Source organism: Bacillus rossius, chromosome 6 (genome assembly GCF_032445375.1).
Source record: "Bacillus rossius redtenbacheri isolate Brsri chromosome 6, Brsri_v3, whole genome shotgun sequence".
NCBI classification, from domain to species: domain Eukaryota; kingdom Metazoa; phylum Arthropoda; class Insecta; order Phasmatodea; family Bacillidae; genus Bacillus; species Bacillus rossius.
This window is the reverse complement of record NC_086334.1, coordinates 59,545,655-59,566,864: the sequence shown is the minus strand read 5'-3', so window position 1 is coordinate 59,566,864 and position 21,210 is coordinate 59,545,655. Positions and strand designations below refer to the sequence as shown.

The window sequence follows — 21,210 nt, the reverse complement described above, 5'->3', positions numbered from 1 at the left end:
GAACCAGTGGTAGAAGCAGCGCTAATGTATAATATTATTTGAATAATTGTCGCATATCACGATATGAATCCGCGAATTTTGCAGGTCTCTAACCATTATATCTCGATCCTAAATTATTACACCTTGATCACGTACTGCCACACCATGCCCGATTGCTGCCGAAACTACGACCCCGTAACTGTCATACAATGTCACCGTATACTGAAATCTTGCGTGTTTTAACTGTCACACCACGGCGCAGTTCTGTCCCACATCGGCCCTATGCTTACACGCCATGACAATATACCGTTAAAAAAATACCCCTTAATTATTATTCTTTGGCCCTGTACTACCACATAGAGGTCCATTGTTCCTGAACCAAGTCATTATTCTGCTAAAGCATTATTATTTGCTCACTATGGCTCAGTGTTGCTACTCCGTGGTCCGTTGTTTACTTGAACCATTGCCAGTGTTGCTACACCATAGACATGTACTACCTCACCATGACCCGCTACTGCCACGATGTATATCTTCTTGGTGCTACTTCCACAGCCCTGTATCGCCACATCCTAGCTATCTGCTGCCTACCATGACGTGATGTATCGCAGCACAACGCCGCCGTATCACGACTGGATCCTGCAATGTGGAGCAGTGTTGCCACACCACGCCTCCGAGACTCGCCAAGTTCATGGATTCATCATAGCGAAGTGTAACCAAATCCAAATATTTCAGCATCTTGGCACAGCATCAAAAATGCCTTAAATGTTGCCAAACAGCCAAATAATTTGCATTTACTATTTGAATAGTGACCATACAGTATTCGCACTTTTTTTTTACATATCACTACTAAGTATTATCACATTACAGTTCAGTGTTCAATGGCCGATAACCAAGTTAATCGCAAAACACAATGCTAAAATTCGCAGAACAATTAGCCAGTTAGTCCAATCGTGCATACCACTAGATAAGCTAGTCACTTGGCAAACCTCCAGTTGTGTTAGAGCCTGTCTACGTCCATAGAGAGTTAAAAAAATGTATCGACTGTCGATTACTTAATTTCGAGAATCGCCACCCAAGTGTTACTGAATAGTGGCTCACGGTTGATTTCAAACCCAACATTGACCATCTTCAACATTGTTAAGTCGTTGAATAACAGAGACTAAATCCCCCTTACAACTGTTGTTAGTGGCCTCTCACATTTATCCACTTCATGAGTCTGACCCCTTAGTCGGCGATCAACTTGGAGACATTTAAAAAAGAAAAACTGGCATACCCTTCATTCCGCGAGGTACTGGAAGTGAAAATACAAATAAGCAGACCAAAATGATACCTCCATCCAAACATAGGCGTAAATACAAGGTTGGGGGGGGGGGGGGGGGTTGCATAGGGCCGCCCTTATGGAATCAAAAAGCCCCTTGCTGAGGGGGCCTGCCTGAGCTTGCAAAATGTAACAGTGAATGATAAACCTAATTCCGTTAGGGCCCTCTCCCCTTTCCCTGCAAATCCTACAGATTTTCTCCCCTGCCTTCATATTTATTTAATTTAAATACTGAATACTATTAAAATTATACCACCATATTTTAAAATTACAATTGTGAGTACTAAAATGGTATCTCCGTAATTTTTTAAAATTCAATTACAAAATACTGTAACCAATAAGCGAAAAACGATTTCTTATTTATGGAAAAAAAATGGCACATAACAACTAACGAAAAGTTACTAAATTTAAAGTAATATGGTGAATATATGGGACACAAACAGTATTTGCACACTAGAAAGGTTTTTCTTCCGGGCTGTACGCCATACCCAAAACGATAGTAAACATCGTCACACAACTGCTGCAGAAATATCATCACTACAGCTTCGTTGCCATACATTTTGAGAAAACTACTTCTCCGAGATCTTAGATACGTAACTGGCAAAAACTTTGAAATAAAAAATGTGATAGAGAATAAACTGTCACATGAAATAGTACCAGTTCCTCCTTTGTTTACAAGTTAATTCTGTAGAAGCTAAACCTGCAAACGCAATTAGCTAAGTGTTGCTGTATATGTTCAAGACCTTCCGTTCCCGCCGAGAATGTACTCGAGCTAATGATATCAAATTAATAATTATTACAGTCACTTATGCTATACACCTAATATAATTATTCTATATTAACCGTTTGGCATTTTCATTGCGAAAGACATAATAACTATTACAGTAGGTGTACAAATGTAATTTATAAAACTCAGTGACGAAACAGAAAAATAATGCAACGTTAAAGTGGGGAAAGAACCACAACATTTTCTATACAGAATTTTAGGCCAGGCAAGAAACATTTTTCATTGTAATACTACAGTACTGTTATACTCACTGACAATGTGATCTCCAGATGCTATGAACAACAACCCAGTACTATTCAAAAGCTCCTAACAATCAGCTGACGCACGAACTAAGAGTAGGCCTACGAATCAGGCAACATTTAGCAAGCGTTAGTATTCACGACACTGTTAGAAATTACAGCAAATTAGCCGACGTTTCAACGAAATAAACGAACAGTTCTTCACAAATTAAGATAACTGGATCTTCATAGAATCTACGCCGTTCTTCAACTCTCTAATTCTATTTTTCGGTGGTATAAACAAAGTAAACGCACACGTGGAAGAAATAAGTGTGTTTTTGCATTAGTCTTAGGCAGTTCTTGAATGATTTTTTTCTTCACCCAGGGTATTATGGTGAATTCACGTTCAAATAAAGTACTCTATGCACCCGTAAATTTACGAAGATAGTGACAAATTTACTAAGAATCCTGGATAATTTGTAACAAGCGTTCTTCGTAAATTTAAGCTGACTATTTTCAACAGTGTAGTTGATGTGAATAGAGACCGCATAGATGACGGGAAGCCTAGTGATTATACAGGCAGGCATGTGCTATCGTTTTATCGTCGGCTTGCGTTTTTTTAGTAGAGCGTCGAAACCAATGATGCGAACAGTGAAGATAGTGTTTCTTTACATACAGTCCTCTAATAAAAATCAGTTTTGCTTAAACTGTTACATTTTTGACTTGATAGGGTCTTTATGTTTTACGTACAAGTAAAGAAAATTCAAGCACTATTTACGCCGAAACTCACACAAGCAAAGAGTAATTAGTTGACCACGACTGTGGGCCAACTGTGTTCGCCATGACACGTGTTTTTCGTTAAAATGAGTAGAGGCCTGAAAAATTCACGTTATTTTTTTTTGGCGTCAGTCTAGATTGCAAAAATGTTTTTAAATTTTAATGAGCCCAATCATTGGATAACGGGTTACTTAAACGCCGTGAAGTACCAGGAGCCAATGGCGAATGCCTGAATAAACAGCTGACCAAACCAAGCCGTGACATGGACTTCATTTTGCACGTATTTGCCGAGTATAACATGGTACCTGGAGACGGCACACCACCCGGGTGTCACAGGCCTGTCCAGACTCCAGACCAGTGCTCAGAGCCTGAGGGTCGCGCATATCGCACGCGGCCTGTCTAGGGACACGTGTAGTGCCAATACCATTTGGTTTCGAGCAGGAGTTCTTTCGAAACCGATACTTTTATAATCGAAACTTTTTAATCAATACTTCTACCAATATTAGTTATTTGTGGCAGGTATCCTATCGAATAATAATAATAGATAACCTATCCAAATTAATATTTTCTTTTCAATATTTTAAGTGAAATGAGATTGGACTTATCCAGTATTTGTTTCCATGGGCTAGTTTCATTCATTTCCGTTGCCTTTAAGTTTATTTACTATTAGCTAGTGCCCGGAATGTGTTGCAATTCCTCTTTAATTATTTTTGTAATGTTTTTTTAAGTTTGTACACATATACAAAGCATTACTCTATATCTATATTTATATTTATATAACTCTACATCTATATGTATCTTAATATATCTATATCTCTTTCTATTCTCTCTACAAATCACTCCATCTGTCTCAATCTATCTCTATCTCTCACTGTATATCTATATATCTCTATGTATATCTCACTATATATTTCACTATATATCAATATTGCTCTATATCTACATATATGTCGGTCTATGCTTATAAAATAGCTGTATAATATAGCGGTTTATATCTCTGATCTTTTGTTTTTATCTGCCTACAAGTATATAACTCCTATATGTATATATTGATATCCTTATATTTCTTTTAATCCATACATCTATACATAAACTTACTCTCTTTATATCTCTCTATTTCTATGACTGTTCTGTACATCTATATATATATATCACTATATTTCTCTATCACTCTCTCTATCTATCTCTATAGATACCTCTATATCTCACTCCATCACTCTCTGCCTATCTCTCCCCATCTATATATCTTCCTATATTTATCTTTCTATATATATATATATATATATATATATATACATATATATGTCGACTCGCACGTCACCATTATTATTCGGACCATAGAAAATAGGAACTGACATAAAGTACTTACTGTTAATCATCCGATACTAATTGCTAGAGACCTGTAAAATTCGCGATTTCAAATCCCTAAAGTATAGACTCCAAGATCCTCTATGCACTTGTGCAAATCACATCTGCTGATTGGTTACCGACTCGTAACACCTGTTGACTGGAATTATGTTGATTCGCTAATTCTTCTGTTAAAGATTTTTCATTGGCCTAGATTCCTTCAGATAAACTGTGGCCCAATCACTGAAGCAAAATAATGTCAAAAGTATTTGGACTCTATCCTATCGCGAAATGAATCCGCGAATTTTACAGGTCTCTACTAATTGCGCGCCACCTTAGTTTCTACTTTACAGGTTGGTTTTATTGAAATTTCACCTAAACAGTGACCTTTCTCTGTTTTAAACATGGAGGTAGTTGGTGTTTACAATCCTTGCCATGTTAATACCTTAAGTCAAAATGAGAACTACCTCTATCCTACAATTTCCTTCTGCACAGCAAAACAATTTTCAGCTATGATGAAGTTTAACTCTAATTTCTCGCAGAGGTTTGGTATTATGTTTGTTCAGCAATATTCATTTAATGAAAGCATCTTTACGATTCTTCCTGGCGAGTTCCTTTCAAACTATTAAACACATTTATTGCATATTAGCCTTAATATAGCTACGATTTGTTTTGCTACACAATAGCTAACCAGATGACTTCAAATTCAGAACAGACAACCACTCCATAGACCAATTAATACCTCCAAAGTTTCAAAGGTCAAGCGTGCAAAATTTCATAGAGATCAAATGAACGGTAAGTTATCGATGCAATAGCGAAATTATATCAAGAAAAATTAAGTTCTGCTTTAAGGATTGGTTTTTATCAGAATCTCACATTTACAGTGACCTTCCCCGTGTTTCGAAGGTCAAGTGTGCAAAGTTTCAACTCAATCGTATTATGATGCGCGATCGCATAGAAGACGAATACACACACACACAAACACATTCATTTTTGCAAAGCTTTTATTAGCTTGACCTGTCTGTATGAATGAATGGACTATGTAATAAAATCTTTCCATTCAATTTTTACCCACTTTTCGACGTCCGAATGTATTGAAATTTTGCATACATATAAAGAACCTCTGAAAATACAATATTTTGATAACGTAAGACCTTACAGTTAAGGAGGAGTTGGAGAGGGAGGGGTCAGGGGGTCAAAAAACATAACTTCGAGCTATGGGTGTATCCATGTATCCATGAGGTCGGGGCATGAGGGTATTTACCCCGTGGTCGACTGTGCCCCTAGGAGAGTGGGAGGGGTTAAAAGACCCAAAATTTTGAATATTTTAAAAATCAATGTTTTTTTTAAATTTGGAGTGTTTCCGATATAAAAGATCGGGCCATGGTGGAAAATGTGCCCGGGAAGGGGGTGGTAAGGCCCTTATATTTCGAAAATTTAAAAAATATCCTTTTTGATTTAGAGTGTTTCCGAGTTCTGGTTATGGTGAAAAATGTGAATTTTTTTTTATAAGTGGTACATAAATATTGTTGTAAACTTACAGATATTTGTTAATCCGTACGTTTACGTGAAAAAAACGTATCACTATAAAAATAGTTCACTATAATACTGGATTCGGATTCTTACCCGGGCATTTATGCTTTGTGTTGTACCTCCAATAGTTGATGTGTAAACCGTTCCCTGAAAAGCTTTCCAGTATTAACTTAATAATGTGCGCAGGCTTTCACGGCCATTGTCTAACTAGGTACTAACTAGCTAACTAGGTACTAACTAGGTAACTGCTCCCTGATGATGGCGACTGCAATGTCGACCGAAACGTCGGTGAATTATCCGCGAAGGACACGGCTACAACCCAGAAGCCAAGCTACTTCATATTATATATTCTTGGTTGAATAAATCAATTAAAACATTGAATGATTGAATGTGATGTGTAAAGCGACAGAATAGCGGTGTTGTAGAGTAAACTCCCGATTATCCGCGCATGCTACGAAAAAATACAGCACATATGTAAAACTGTATTTTATTACAAGTGAGCAAATTTTAACTCTACTGACGAGTGTATTGTGTGCAGTATACAGTAAAACCGCCACAGGCCTTCTCGGAACTCACGCAGTGTCTAATGAAGTCTCTGAGTACGTACAGTCCTGTATCCTTGTTACGAAGCAAGTATACCGAGCACTTTTATGTTTACATCACTGAAATGTATTGTATGTTAATTATTCAGTAAAATACTATAATTTTAGCATCATTTAAAAATTTTTACTGTTAAATGTAACTTTTACTATACGTACATAATTTTTTAGATTTTTAAGTTGAAATTAATGTTTCCTTTTTTGTTTCCCATTTTCGGCTCTTTTACGGATTATCCGCGATTTTCACTATCTGCGATGGCCCTGCCACTTAATTTCACAGATAATCGGGAGTGTACTGTATTACCTTTGAATATATATACTGTATAGAAGTCGCCAGCCCAGGTTAAAATTTCTAATACGGTTTTGAGGTAGTTGGTTGATTCACCACCGCAATCGCCACCATCTCTAGGGCATCGACTTGTGGTGGTCCCTAGTGGACAAGTGTCGAACTCTTCAAACACCCCTTCCCCCTCCCGTTGAACGAACTTGAGCTGCAGTGAATGATTGGTGGGGGGTGCGGGGAATGACAGCGGGCGACAGTGCTGCGCTCTAACGTGTAAATAACAACTAAGACGATACAGGGCGTTACGGCAGCGCACTGCAGCGGTGAAGTTCCCAAGCTGCTCATCATACGCTTCTGATAAACGTAGAGTAAATCCTATCCGCTCGCGACTTCTATACAGTGTATATATTCAAAGGTATTACAAAGGTGCTGGCAACTGCTGGCGGGGGTTACCTGCGTCATGCCGGGGTCGTCGCCGTGGTAGGGCGAGCCGTACAGCTGGTGCAGGGAGTGGTGGTGGCCGAGGTGGGCCATGCCGGGCGAGTGGGTGGGCGACAGGTGGCCGGCGGCGCTGCTGTAGTTGGCCGGCGACTGCTGGAGGTCCATGGGCTTGTAGTCCTCCATCATGCTGCTGCCGACACACCCGACAACCGCGTCACTGCCTCTGCCCGCTCAACGGCAACACATCAACTCGTACTCATGTACGTATGTCGTGTCTAACCTACTGGTTCACAACAGGGCCATATTGGTTCCTGTTGTTTCTATACCATAGCCAGTTTCAAAGGTTTATTTTGAAACGTCTGAAGAGATATTACATTAAGAAATTTACAACACCGTGACATAGTTATTACTATATTACCAATTTAATTATAAAAAAAAAATACTGAACGCCAATGACTCCTCACGGGAAACCGTTTGTAGCAGACGGTTACTTTTAACTTGAGGCGTGTCACTAAGTTATATCCTATCTTTTAACGAAGCCAAATTTCTAAACTCAAACTATATAGAATTTGCCTTGGCCTAAAAACAGTTGGAACCAAGATTGCGTCTTTCGGGTCCTATCTGCCCCGCTCGGGCGAAGCGCATCGCGCGGACTGTGTGAGCACAAGGCTCACATCAGTTGCTGATGCAGACAGCACAGTCAGTGACCAGTGCGTCGCGGAACTGACACTGTCATCATTGCCGGTAGCGAGCCGCCCGGTCCACCTGCCTGTCTGTGCCTGTCTGTGCCTCTCTGTGTCTCTCTGTGTCTGTCTGTGGCATAGAACCAGGGGCTCGCGAAGAGTCCCTGCCCGCGGAATGTTTGTGTGTATGAGTACACGTTTTGTGGTCTGTTTTAGGTTAAAAAAAAATGGTTCTGGTGTCTGTGGTAGGAGGTGGTCGCGTGGCCTTTCGGCTGTGGTGGAGCGGTGTGGTGACTGTGGTGGAGTGGAGTGTGATGTTATCCCGAGACCCGCCAGCCCGACAAGGCGCGCTCGGACGCAACCCCCGCGCAGTCATTGCTGACTGACAGGGGTGTCATTCAGCAATAGAGGACCCAGGAGCCGAGCACCCGAGGCCCGCGAGGAGACCCCTAACTTCCTGATTTGTTCCTGTAATAACGTTTTGGCTTTTTTTGTATTTTAAACTGACTTTGATAAATTTTTGCTGTGAAGCAATGATGAATGAATTAAATTCGATTTAATTTCGCGGCAGTTGAGTATTTTTTTTACGGTAATCTCGTGTGTTGTCCAGCCCTAAGTTTAGTTTAAAAAAAAGGGGGGGGGGGTGAAGGGGTGATTCAGATTTGAGCTGGGCCGAGGCGACACGGAGGCCAATCACCGCGCGGCACGGCGTGGGGGGGGGGGGGGGGGGGGGGGGACTGCCGCGCGGGTCGCCGCGGACAGCACGTGCAGGTGTCGGCCGCTGCAGGCATTGTGCGCGCCCCGGCCATTCAGCAGCGACCACGCTCGCACTTCCACTTCTCTTGTTGTGAATGCAACCGAATTGTTCATGTATAATCACTAGAGACCGGAAGGGCTCGCGGTAGGCTAGACTCCAAGCTCGTACACCTTTATGCTGAGTCAGCGATTGGAACACCGTTTATCTGAAGGACTCTAAGCCAATCAAAAACCTTCAACAAAAAACGTATCAAATCACAAGCATCCCAGTTGACGCGTGTCACGATTCAGTATCCAATGAGCAGGTGCAATGTGTCCCAGTACATAGAGTATCATGGAGTCTATCCTAGAGGTCATTGAAACCGAGAATTTTTCCGGTCTCTAATAATCGCATATATTTGTAAATAATGCACATTTACATAAAAAATAGCTGTATCGCTACAAAATAGTGTTCGCGGTAATACTTATTGTAGTTAGGATTCTTGCTCAGGAATTTATGCTTTGTGTTGTCCCAGTAGGTACCTCCAATTATTTTAAGTTATTTGTAAACCATTCCCTGGATAGCTTTTCAGTATTAACAGCGCACATAACAAGCATGATACAACAAAATAAACTTAAACTGTTGAATATTCAATTATCTCTTGCGTGGTTTAAGAAATATTCTTGAATGAAACATAATTAATTTATAAAATTATTTGCCAATTTTCGTAAGAATTATGCAGTAGGTATTATTTCGAAAAATGTATTTCGTATATCCAAAAATAACAATGGTCATGAATTGTACAAAGTTACAATATCTTACTTGTAGCACCTATTACAAAATATTTCTTGGCAACTGGCTCCCAAAGGAATCTTTTGTAAAAGTACAGAAAATTTTTTTCTGTGCAGAGGGCAACGATAATTGCAACGATCAGGAGTGGAGCATTCGATGACGGAGAGAACAACCACATCTATTGCATGTTTGCACTATAGCACACTTTCATATTAGCTCAATTTTGTTAATGTGCACTAGCTTACATGTGCAGTTGCACATTCACATACTTGTCCACTATCTTACGCCTTGTCAACTCTCTATCTGTGAAGGTTCCCTTCAAGCTTTCTTGGTGACCGCCGCGACATGAGGCAGTGATCTCGGGACATCACATGAATAAATTATCTACGATAACTGTAACGGTATCACAACTCGGATTCTTCCGTATGCGAGTCAAGTGTATTACCACTGCACTGCAGTTTCCTACAAGATTAATATTCTAATCAAAAGGAGCAAAAATTCTGAAGTATATGTATTTGCAGAAATAAATAAATATAGCTGATTTTCATGCCCCCAAACACTAATTTAAAAACTGGTTTGGCGTTGAAAATTGCGTTAAGGTCTATTTTTTTTAAGTTAACTGGTATATAAAAAGTAAAATTAAAAGTTCTGAAAAAACCCTCGACGGATGAAAACGTTGTATTCGAAAAAAAAAAATATTAAATAAAATTTTTGAAAATCCCCGAATAAAAGGAAGTAAGTAACAAAAGATAAAAAAAAATTTAAAGTGTTGATTTGTCGCGAAGTCTGCCATAGAGAACTAATTATGACTTTTCTTTGTGCTTACTACCTTTGTGTACTTATTTTTTTCTCGTAGAGATAGACACAGCAATATTATCAAATATGGTTACTAAAAGTATTCACCTACTATTAATATAATGACAAATCCAAGAAAATCCGTCGGGGCTGCCATTGACATAACTGTTCCCAATTTATAATAAAGTATATTAGTACAGAAAAGCTATTATGTGTCTCGTAGAGATGCAGCAATTAAGTCAATAAAAGACTACATTTATTTACGTACCCAATGTAATTCCAATTAGTCACAAACCCCGTAAAACAGCCAAAATTTTATTTCGGGGCAGGGAATGGCAGCCCCGACGGATATTCTTGGATTTGTCATTATATGTATTAATAGTAGGTGAATACTTTTAGTACCCATATTTGATAAAATTGCTGTGTCTATCTCTACGAGAAAAAAACAAGTACATAAAGGTACTAAGCACGAAGAAAATTCATAATTAGTTCTCTATATGACAGACTTCGCAACAAATCAACCCTTTAAATTAAAAAATATAAGTATATATTTCATTACTTACTTGCTCTTAGTAGGTGTTAACTGCAACGGTTGTATATTTTTGTGTAAGAATAAATAATTCTAGGAACAAGGAAATAACAATTAATAATAGAGCTGTACCGTTTCAAAAATTTTTTGCCGATATGCCGATACAACAGTTGCCGATTCATCGATTCCGAACCGATACAAGAGGAAAAAAACATTTTGTTAAATTTTTTTTCATAATTTGACTAGATTACCTAAACTAACTCATTCTAAGAAAATCATGCAATGCAAATGCACATGTATTTTAGTTTATAAAAAGGAACATAACCTCTCTTTTTTAACTAGAATTTTTTTAGCTTGTTTTCCTTTGTTCACGACCGTTAGTTGCTTATTTAACCTTGAATTTACAAATGTAATGGTTCCCGACTATGTTCTTCTGCTCTATCATCAGACACTCAGCAGTTCATATAAGAAGCAAAAAAGAAAAAAAAATGTTTATTAAAGCGTCCTCTTACGAGTTAACACTATAACATCTATTTAAGAACCATCGCCGATGAATCACAAAACCGTTTACAGAAAACCGTATCTAAATCGGCCAAACCGTTTAGGAGATAAATATGAACATTTTTTGTTTTTTGTACATACAAACAACCTCTCGCCCTAAAAACCTACACCGTCTCCGCTCTGTCGTGGGTGAAAACAACAGAGCTTAAATGAGTTTGAATGTGGCGATAGTAAACAATGATGTGACATGTCTGTAGTTGTTCCCGTTGCACGCAGAAGGAGACTGACTTGCAGATGTTTCCAAAGCATATTATATATTCTCTATTTATTCCATCTTTACCTGTTCCCATTTTAGGGTAAACTAGTGGTTATTAGCTTCCTGTTGTTATCTTAGTTGAAATATATGTTATTGGGCCTTTTTATCTCAATATATAGTTCGCTGGGGCTTGTTACTACTTGTATCTTACAGTATCCTGTATATATTAATTTATTTTACTATATTTACGTAAACATATTTATTTCTTCCAATAAGTAGATTAAATATGTTAATAGTTAAATTTGTGTCATTGGGCCTACTGTTCTTAATATATACTTCTCTGGGGATTGTTGCTGTTTGTATCTCACAGTATCCTGTCTAAATTGTTTTATTTTACTGTATTTATGTAGCATTATTGTTTCTTCTAATAGGTAGGGTAAGTATATTATTAACTAAAATATACTCGTGTTCCAACCCGCAGCGGCGAGAGACCCCACCCCCTCCACTCCCCTCGCCGTCTCAGGCGGCACATAAACCGCGCCGCGCAGGTAAGCCCTCGCGACGGCGATTACCGCCCAGCGCGCCGGCGATATAAATTAGCACCGACGCGCGCCGCGGCACGGCCCATTAGCCGCTACACGTGTTCCTGCTTTACTGCCGGCGATAGCGCCGTCCGCCGCCGGAGATAGCGACGCCTCCTGTCCCGCCTTCCCCTCGCCCAGTCCCCTCGCCCTCCCTCGCCCAGTCCCCTCGCCCTCCCTCGCCCTCCCTCGCCCTGCCGGCCCGCCGGAGATGTCGAGCCTCTCCCGTCTTCATGTCCGCCACCGCCATCTCGTGTGCGCGTCTTTCATTTTCATTATCTATCTATTTCTCTGGTCACAACCACGTAGTTAGTAGAGACCTGCAAAATTCGCGGATTCATTCGGTGATAGGCTAGAATTCAAACACATATACCTCTTAGATAATTTTACTGTTCATCTGGACGAATCTCAACCAGTTATAAACCCTCAACCAAAGAAGGATCGAATCACAGACAAACCAGCTGAGACTACTTACAAGTCGGCAGCCAATGAACTTGCGTTATTTGCCCGAGTGTACAGGGGTATGTGCAGTCTATCCTGAAGGCCATCGAATCCGCGAATTCTGCAGGTCTCTAGTAATAAGGTTATTATTGTTAATTCATGTTTAAAAGTTAGGGAACTCAGCCTCAGTAAACTTACGCAGATAACCGTAACCCAGGATAAATTGTAACCTGCATTGTTTGTAAATTTAAGGAGAAAGTTTTTAACAGCGTGGGAAGGTTCCTCGCCACAGACAGTGATACATTTATTCAGCAACGCACCTGATCACATACAGCCCATTCAAGCAATAAGAGTGCCCAGCATGACCCACAAACAGTTCCCTGACTCTTCCCTGACTTCTCCCGCCTGTTTGTAAGTTTTTACTGACTAAAACAGGAGACTGTTACATAGAAAATAACTCATATAGATGTATACACTTATTTCCTAGCATTGCCATGGTCACAGAGAACTGAGGATTCTTCAATTTCGTAACAAACTGTTTTCACGAAATCTGGAAACTGAACACCAAGTGACGTTTCTCACATAATACTCAGAGGCACCATGACAGATGAAATTAAACCTCACTTCCCCCCCCCCCCCACCCCCCAAAAAAAAAAACTCTGATCGAAAATACTCGGCACTTGTGCATTCATTGCAAGAACTGTACCAAAATAAAAAATGCACGACGAAGTTGATCGACCAATTATAAGTATAGGGGCATGCATATTTCGCAAAAATACCGAGTCTAGCTGAAAGTTAAAACACTGTAGCATTATCTGAGTTTCGTGGTTGGGTGAGTTTATTTCAGTTTCACGTCGATTGTTACAAAACCAATAATAGTTGTTGAGTGCGGAAGCAAATGCGTTCTGAGTGGCTCGGTGAAATAAGGCAACGACTTGTTTCGCAGGCAGCCGCCAATCACAAGGATAAAACCGCTGGTGCGGGTATATATTGTTGCAGTCTAACAATTGTTCAGATTTATTCGTGAAAAATGCCTGCCCATACTAATATGTTTTAGTCTAACTATTTTATTTAAATTACATGATTTAGCATATATTTCCGACTGTTACCTGTGTTTTCCAAAGATTCAAAATGCTTTAAAAATGTCATATTTCCTTCTTCTTACCCTACTGATGCTGATCACCCTCTTGTCTGAATACTTATTCAATGAACCGATAAAACATAGCTATATCACTGCCTTTTAATTGGGAATGAAGGAACGTGTTGAAATACAATTATATGTACACCATGTTAGCTCGGAAGAATAGTTCAGAAAAGTAGTTCCTCGACCTCACGTCTTATAACTATTCCCTACTTAATATTGTGGTCGCTTAAATAACAACTTACTCATTTTCATAGATATTAGAATTTGATTTAAGTGAGCAACATTTAAGCATAGATTCGCAAACGTGGGACTAGATTGGAGGGGCGGTACTTACTCTCCCTGTACGGGTTCCGCTTAGGCTTGCAAAATAATACGCGTGAAACGGGGTTGTAAAAAAAATAACGTCTAAACTATGTTTTATGGAGAGCTTTCGGTATATTTTTGAAGTTTTCTGGATTTTGCATGAAATGTAGGCTAAAACATGAGCAGTGTACAAAAAACAAGCTGCCTATTCAGAGATGACTTGTGTAGGTTAACCCCACTATTAGCATAATTCTCGGGCCATGCAGACCCCCCTTCCTACCCCCGTACCGTGCGGATTTCTGCACATAAACCGACCAATCCGTATCTCTAGTAAAGTGTCACGACTGGAGGTTAGGGGCGGCATTACGCTCCGAGCTTATGGCTTTCGCGTATTGCCCAGGGCTACCGGCAACGGCAGTCGGGGACTGCTTCATTGAGCAGCTGTTCCCAGCTGCATGCGGGGCGACTAAAATGCTGCCCCTTGGAAGGGCAGGCCTTCAGGATTTTTCTGACAGTAGTGTTTTTGAAAGGTTGTCTGAATTGTTGCCCCTTGGATGGGCAGCCCTTCAGGTATTTCTGACAGTGGTTAGTTTGTAAAGTGACCTAACCTAACCTAACATAACATAACCTACCCTAACCTAAACTAAACTAACCACTGTCAGATAAATCCTGATGGGCTGCCCTTCCAAGGGGCAACAATTCAGCTCCCCCGGGCCTGCAAGTCACCAGGCTCCGCGTGCGGAAGGATACCGAGAGCAGATCCGACGCAGTGCTCCGTGCTGGCAGCGACCTCGGAGCGGACGGTACGAGCGCCGGCTGACCTCTGCGTGCAGGTATAATGGCACCTCTGACCCCGGCAGGGGGTCACCGGCGGGGTCGCGGGATGCTCGCGATAAGGGAAGCCTGGGATTCATTGACCCCCGATCAATCCCGAACACACCCGAAGCTCACCGCTCACGCGTGCAACTTCATCCTCGGAATCCACAGTAGCAACTGGAGTGGTCTATATTAGTATCCAAGCCCTAGACACTAAGTAATAGCCTTAAATAAACAGTCATAAAATTATGAAAACCAAACAAAACGTACAAATATTATGCAAAGTGCTCGCACGCCACGGCTGTGAGTTGTGCATATTATTGAAACTAATCAATTGAGTGTCTAGTTTGAAATTTAGTATACTTAAGTATAGTTAAGTGGAGTGAGTGCCCAGTGCAGCCACTCACCACCATGGTGCGAGCGCCTCTGGTCATAAATCCAGCGATGGATTCAAAATACGAGAGCGGACCACGCAACCCCCGCATGGTAGACTCTTTTCTGATCAGTCTAACTCTTCCTACACACCATCCTCCTATATCCTGTACACTCCTACGCTATTAACGTATGCCCTTGCATCCCGAATGTCTAGAGACCTGCAAAATTCGAGGTTTCGATGGCCTTCAGGATAGATTGCACATACCCCTGCACACTCTGCAAATAACGCAAGTTCATTGGCTGCCGACTTGAAAGTCGTCTCAGCTGGTTTGTCTGTGATTCGATCCTTCTTTGGTTGAGGGTTTATAATTGGTTGAGATTCGTCCAGATGAACAGTAAGCCAATAGCAAAATTATCTAAGAGGTATATGTGTTTGAATTCTAGCCTATCACCGAATGAATCCGCGAATTTTGCAGGTCTCTACGCATGTCTGTACCAAAAATTTTCCCTGTGTCTATGCTGGTTTTACCTGGGCCCAACTCAGCGTAGTTAGTCATGGCGCCAATCGCCGCCACGGCTGGCCAATCCCCTGCTAGCACACGATGCATGCGACCCTCTCCCCTACATGACCAGGCGCATAGGCTTCGTCCTGAGACGCACCTAGGTCCCTCCCTAACCCGGACCCTTCTGTTCATGTAGCACACCCAACATAACCTAACTACTAGTTGAACAACAGCAACAAAAATAATCCCTTGATGCACGAGCAAGTTATTATTCAGGTACCTGACCCGGGGTCGGTGAACAGTAGGTTTCTCTCGCGATAAGCGCTGTGGGCGTGGCCTGCCGGCCAGCTGTGAGCTGCGCACGCCTGCGGCATATCGGCAACAGCCATCTCGCCATTTTTTAATATTTACCAACATCTTGCAACACGGCGCTGTTTCACATTTTATAGCTCAGCGTGGCGCAGAGATTATACACCGTTTACGCAGATAGAACTCGTTCGACCAGTATTATTATTTTCTAGCCTATAAATCACCGTATGGAAAAGTCATTTATTGGTTCATTACGGTAAGGGGGGGACTAGGGGTGATTTATCTCACCCCCCCCCCCTATTCCGGAATGGGAAAACGTTTGCAAAACATCAGGGAAGGCAATATGTTGTTCTGGGTGACGCAAAGAGCGCTGTAACCACAGCTGCAGCTGTCGCCTGAGTCTACAACTGTGAATCTCATTATTTGAAGTACGCATGTTCATGTTTTAAATTTATTTCCATTATTTTTCATTTCACTCTCTCCCCTCCCCATTAACAACCACGAAAAAAATTCCTGTACGCGCCCCTGAGAGTCAAACCCAATTTACTGTTGTTCTTTAGTCCAACGAGTTGGTACTATGAAACATATTAGTAGTTTTTTTAAATTTAAAGTAGCGTTTCTGAAAAGATCTTGAGATCTTATCTCTTTCGACATTACAAAACATTTTTTATGTGGAAACATATTTTAATACTAGTTGCAGGTATCTACGAATACGTTATAGGTAACAACACAACATTTATTTATGTTGCGTGTCCGTTGTGCAATGAACCTCATACCGAATTCTCATCTAGAACACATTCCCTGACATTTTACCAATGATATAGGGACTACCTATGGTGGACAATTTTACAGCAAAATATCCAACAGCACAACTCGTTTGAACCTTGCGTGAACAGCAGATGTGCTGCAGCTGGAGTGTTGTGATGGGGAGGGGGTGGGGGCAGTACAGTCACTGACCGGGCGACCCTCCGGGAAGCATGCGCCGCGCTCAGGGACTTACAAGCAAAGGCGTCAGGGATCGAACACCCAAATTGTCTTTTGACGTGAACACCTCTTTAAAATTGCTTCCATAGTATGCGGCAATTCAAAAAAACGAATGATAACAAAATGGGGGATACAGTTTGGTGTCGTAGCTACGTAGGTACATATCTATCATCTCCACCCAAAATTTAATTACACCACTGGATAGCTAATGGATCAAAGAATTCGTTAGGCCTACTCTAGTGAGAACTGTGACGCATCGCGCGTGGTGGAGGGGGAAGCGCCGCCATTTTGAGGTCATTTTGCTGCGTTTAGAGATTTCCATTTAGTATAACTTTTTTTTTGGGGGGGGGAGGGGGGGGGGGTGTACGTGACCCAAGAGTTTTGCACGTGGGGTTAACCGACACGTTATGGCTGAATGAGGTGCTTGTATGCTGTACACTGCCCATATTTTGGCCTACATGCAGGCAATAAGCAGTAAACTTTTAAATATACGGTAAGTCTTTCATAAGACGTAGTTTCTACATCAAAGACGCTTCACAGCGGGGCCCCTCAGTGAGGCGTTCCCCTCCCAAGCCCGTGCTCTGTGCCATGCATTCTCGATGGAAACTTGCTTTGAAGAGGTAAAAATTAGTTGTCTGTAAAGTCGGTTTACGGACGATAGTTTAACGTGACATCGTCATAACAAAACAAAGATGAAATAATTGCTTACTTTTATGAATAAAATTGAATCATATTTATTGAATTATCACTATTTTGTATGGATACAAAGAATGAGTGAAATGAAATCTACAATTTAATTGATAAATTTACTTTTATTTGCACTCATTAATTCAAATATGTTTATTACTTTAACGAAGAGATTATTTTAACTATAAATTTTATACATGTTTGCTATTTAACTTCTTCCAATCTGTGTTATTCTGTTAAGGATAGGACGATGATAAGAAAAGTAAGAAACGAATGGGAGTGTTTGAAGTTTAATGTGCCTCGAAATGTCAAATCGATGGTTGTTCCAATCGAGTGGAAGAGAGATAGATGCGGCGCAAGCGTACAATAAGCGTAACGGGACACAGCGTAACGGGACACTTTTTCGTGCGTGCAGCCGGCGTTCATCGATTTATTAGACGTTGTCACGTCAAAAAACAATTGTTGACTTCTACTAGAAAGCAGGGTGTTGGATCGTCACGACCTTGAAACTTCCGCCAAGGTGGTGTGGTCACCGGTGGTGTCAGCGGGAAATCAACATGGCGGCGCGTCTAGGTCGAGTGCATAGTGTGTTGGTGGCAGGGAGTCGTGAAGAGATCTGATGCTGTGCAACTTTCAAACAATGCAGTGGCCTGCGAACGGAGAACAGGGAAACCGAGAGAGCTGTGAATTAAACATGGTTTAAGAATAAATCACGTTTAATCTGGTTTAAATAAAATCATCCATCCAACTTACGCAATGTTAATTATCTTTTAGAAAGTCGTCACTTTAGGTAACTTGTACAGTAGCAGTTGGCAGCCGAATGTTTGCAGGACGGCTAGTATCCCGCTGACGAGAGACTGGAGTGGTGACCCTTCAAGACATTTGGGGACAAATAGTAGCTTAACTTCTTAGTTAACAGTTCGAACTTCGCCTAATCTATGCCATGCGTCCTTTGGTGAATAAATATCGCGAGCAGTGTAAATTTGTTATTTTCTTGGCGGAATATCAGACATGATGGAGGCCATCTTGGTTTCTTGACTGCAATGAAAGGAAGCGGGCTTTTCGTAATTCATACAACGGAAATAATTTACTTAATTTTTTTTTAAATTATGGTAGGCCTACGTTATTATCATGACTTCAAATTATTCCTTTAAAATAATAATTAAAAAGAAATAACATCTATATCTAAATAATCCTACATAACTGGTAATTTGATTATTCATAAATAAATATGTAATGCTCTGGTGTCTCCGACCACTAAATAAATTTTGAATATTTAACGACTCCTACATAGGAATTTTATTCGTATTAAAAATATATATGTACTTCCATGTTTGTTAATGTACACACAAACAGCTAGTAAGAGAATGTAAACATAAGAACGAGCAATAGTTTCAAGTGAATGATAAATTGAATAATTTTGACCACAGCTGCCATAATTCCTGACGATACCATCCACGGTGCTAGTTGTGGCTAGCCTCGCTGACGCCTGTCAGGTAGGCAGTTGGTGATGCTCCTGCATCACTACTGTGCTCTTTATGGAAAGTTTTCCCGTTAGCAAGTTGACTGCTTGCGTGTAAGCCCCTGATGTGCTGTATAGCGATGGGGTTGTTGATATCGTTAACTTATACGACATGGAACCTCGGACATGTTTCATCATATGAATACTTAGATTATGATAGTTGGTTTGATTAACATGGCATAAATAACAAATCTCATTTTATTACAATTAAATAATTTTAAGACTAAGGGGCTCGCCTAGACTGGGGTGTATTTGTATTAGTAAGACGGGGTGACATGTGTGACGCTTGCTGTTGCTCCTAGCGTAAGCCTCTAAGCACAAGGCCTTGGACTAGCTCAAAGTCTTCTCGTCGTGCAACCATGAGATCTGAGTGGTGACCTTAACTTTATATGCCAAAGTAATAAAGATAAATTTGTAATAACTATCCATTGAGTGCTTTCAAGTATCTGTACAGGATGTTCATGTCTGAAAGCTATTATGAGAGCTTTCTTTTTAACCAATTTTTACTCTAATAAAAATTATATAATAAAAACGAAACAATGAAACAAAGCTACTCGTCCACTCTCGGCGAATTATTGAATGATATTAATAGTATACGAATGTATGTCCGGGCACAGGGTTAAGGGTGAGGAGCTTAGTTTACAGGGTTTTTTGTGTGGCGGCTTCTACTGCCTTGGAACCTACATCTCCGATGTCACGGCGGCCATCTTGGATGACCTTGAACTTTGAAAATGACCTTGACCTTTGACCTTTACATTTGATCTTGACATTGGTGGCAATTTTGGATACGCCATTTTGGATCCGCCATCTTTAAATCGAGCGCCCCACTCACTCTTTATGAAATTTTCGTCACGGCCACCATATCGATTTTTTTCTGTTCCGCTGGAAGCCGCCATCTTGGATATCGTCGACTTTGTTTCTGTTATTTGTTCCTAGAGAGCGCCCGCGTTGCTCTTGATTTTTTTTCTGTTCCACTGGAGGACGCCATCTTGGATACCACCGACTTTGTTTTTGCTGTTTTTTCACTCTGTTTCATCACATAAGGTCGATGTTCCATTACCTACCAGAGCTATTATGGTCCTTATCGACATATTCAAATTATTATTTTTATGCAAAATACATTAACAGTGCTGTGATTCGAACCATTGCTGCTGTGATCTTTAGGTTGAAAAACATACGCTTTAAACCGCACGACCATCGAGACATTTACCAGACTGATAATTAAATAAGGTTTATATAAAAATAACATGCATATTCAGACTTGTAATTTTTTTAAATTTGAAGCAATAATAGCATCACCTGTTGGAGACAGAACTGCCATCTTGTACTAAGACGTAACTGTTGCAATTATCGATACGGCCGCCATCTTGAAAATCCGTAATTTCAATGCTAGAAATTCCAAAAAAATTCCGAAAAAAATATTTAAAAAATCGCTTACTTCAAATGTTTAGTTATTTAAACGATTTCGGTCCTTGGTTCGATTTCCGACGAGAGTAAACCAGTAATTTATTAATATATTTAAAACATTTCACACATACACATGTGTGTTTCATGCTTTTAATGACGTATTTGTGACATGTTTTGACGAAATCATCAATCGGTTTCCTTAAGAACGAAGCAATTAAACACTTAAACACACACCAAAATATAAAATGTTCAATGTCCTTACTTAAAAGTTCGAGTTCTAAAAAGTCCGTGAGATTTCAGTGTGACGATCAATTTTCATTTGAAAATCCACACGTATACCTAAAGGTCCCTCTGAAGGCCCTCCACGGAACACCGGCCCCAGAGCAGCGCATGCGCGGTGGAGAGGTAGGCAGAGCGGGGTCGCCCGCGGCGGCCATGCGCCGTCATCAGTCAGCTAGCTGCCCGCGCCAATCAGCCGCCTCAATTAGGCGGCAGTTCCGCACCTCATCCGTCTGCCCGGCCTGCCCCCCGCCTGACCGCCGTCATTACGCCGCCCACCGCGGC

The 21,210-nt window shown here is 40.7% G+C and overlaps 1 protein-coding gene across 3 annotated transcripts in view; it reads right to left on the bottom strand.

Annotated features, from left to right (window-relative positions):
- LOC134533239 (SOX domain-containing protein dichaete-like) overlaps positions 1-21,210 on the bottom strand; it is a 507,415-nt gene that overhangs the window by 417,505 nt on the left and 68,700 nt on the right. For 2 of the 3 annotated variants that reach the window (XM_063370647.1, XM_063370645.1), the window contains exon 2: positions 7,295-7,472. In XM_063370647.1, coding sequence (XP_063226717.1) covers positions 7,295-7,468 — 174 coding nt within the window. In that variant the 5' untranslated portion in view covers positions 7,469-7,472. The remainder of the gene's footprint in view (positions 1-7,294; positions 7,473-21,210) is intronic. The other variant, XM_063370646.1, reaches the window with a different exon arrangement.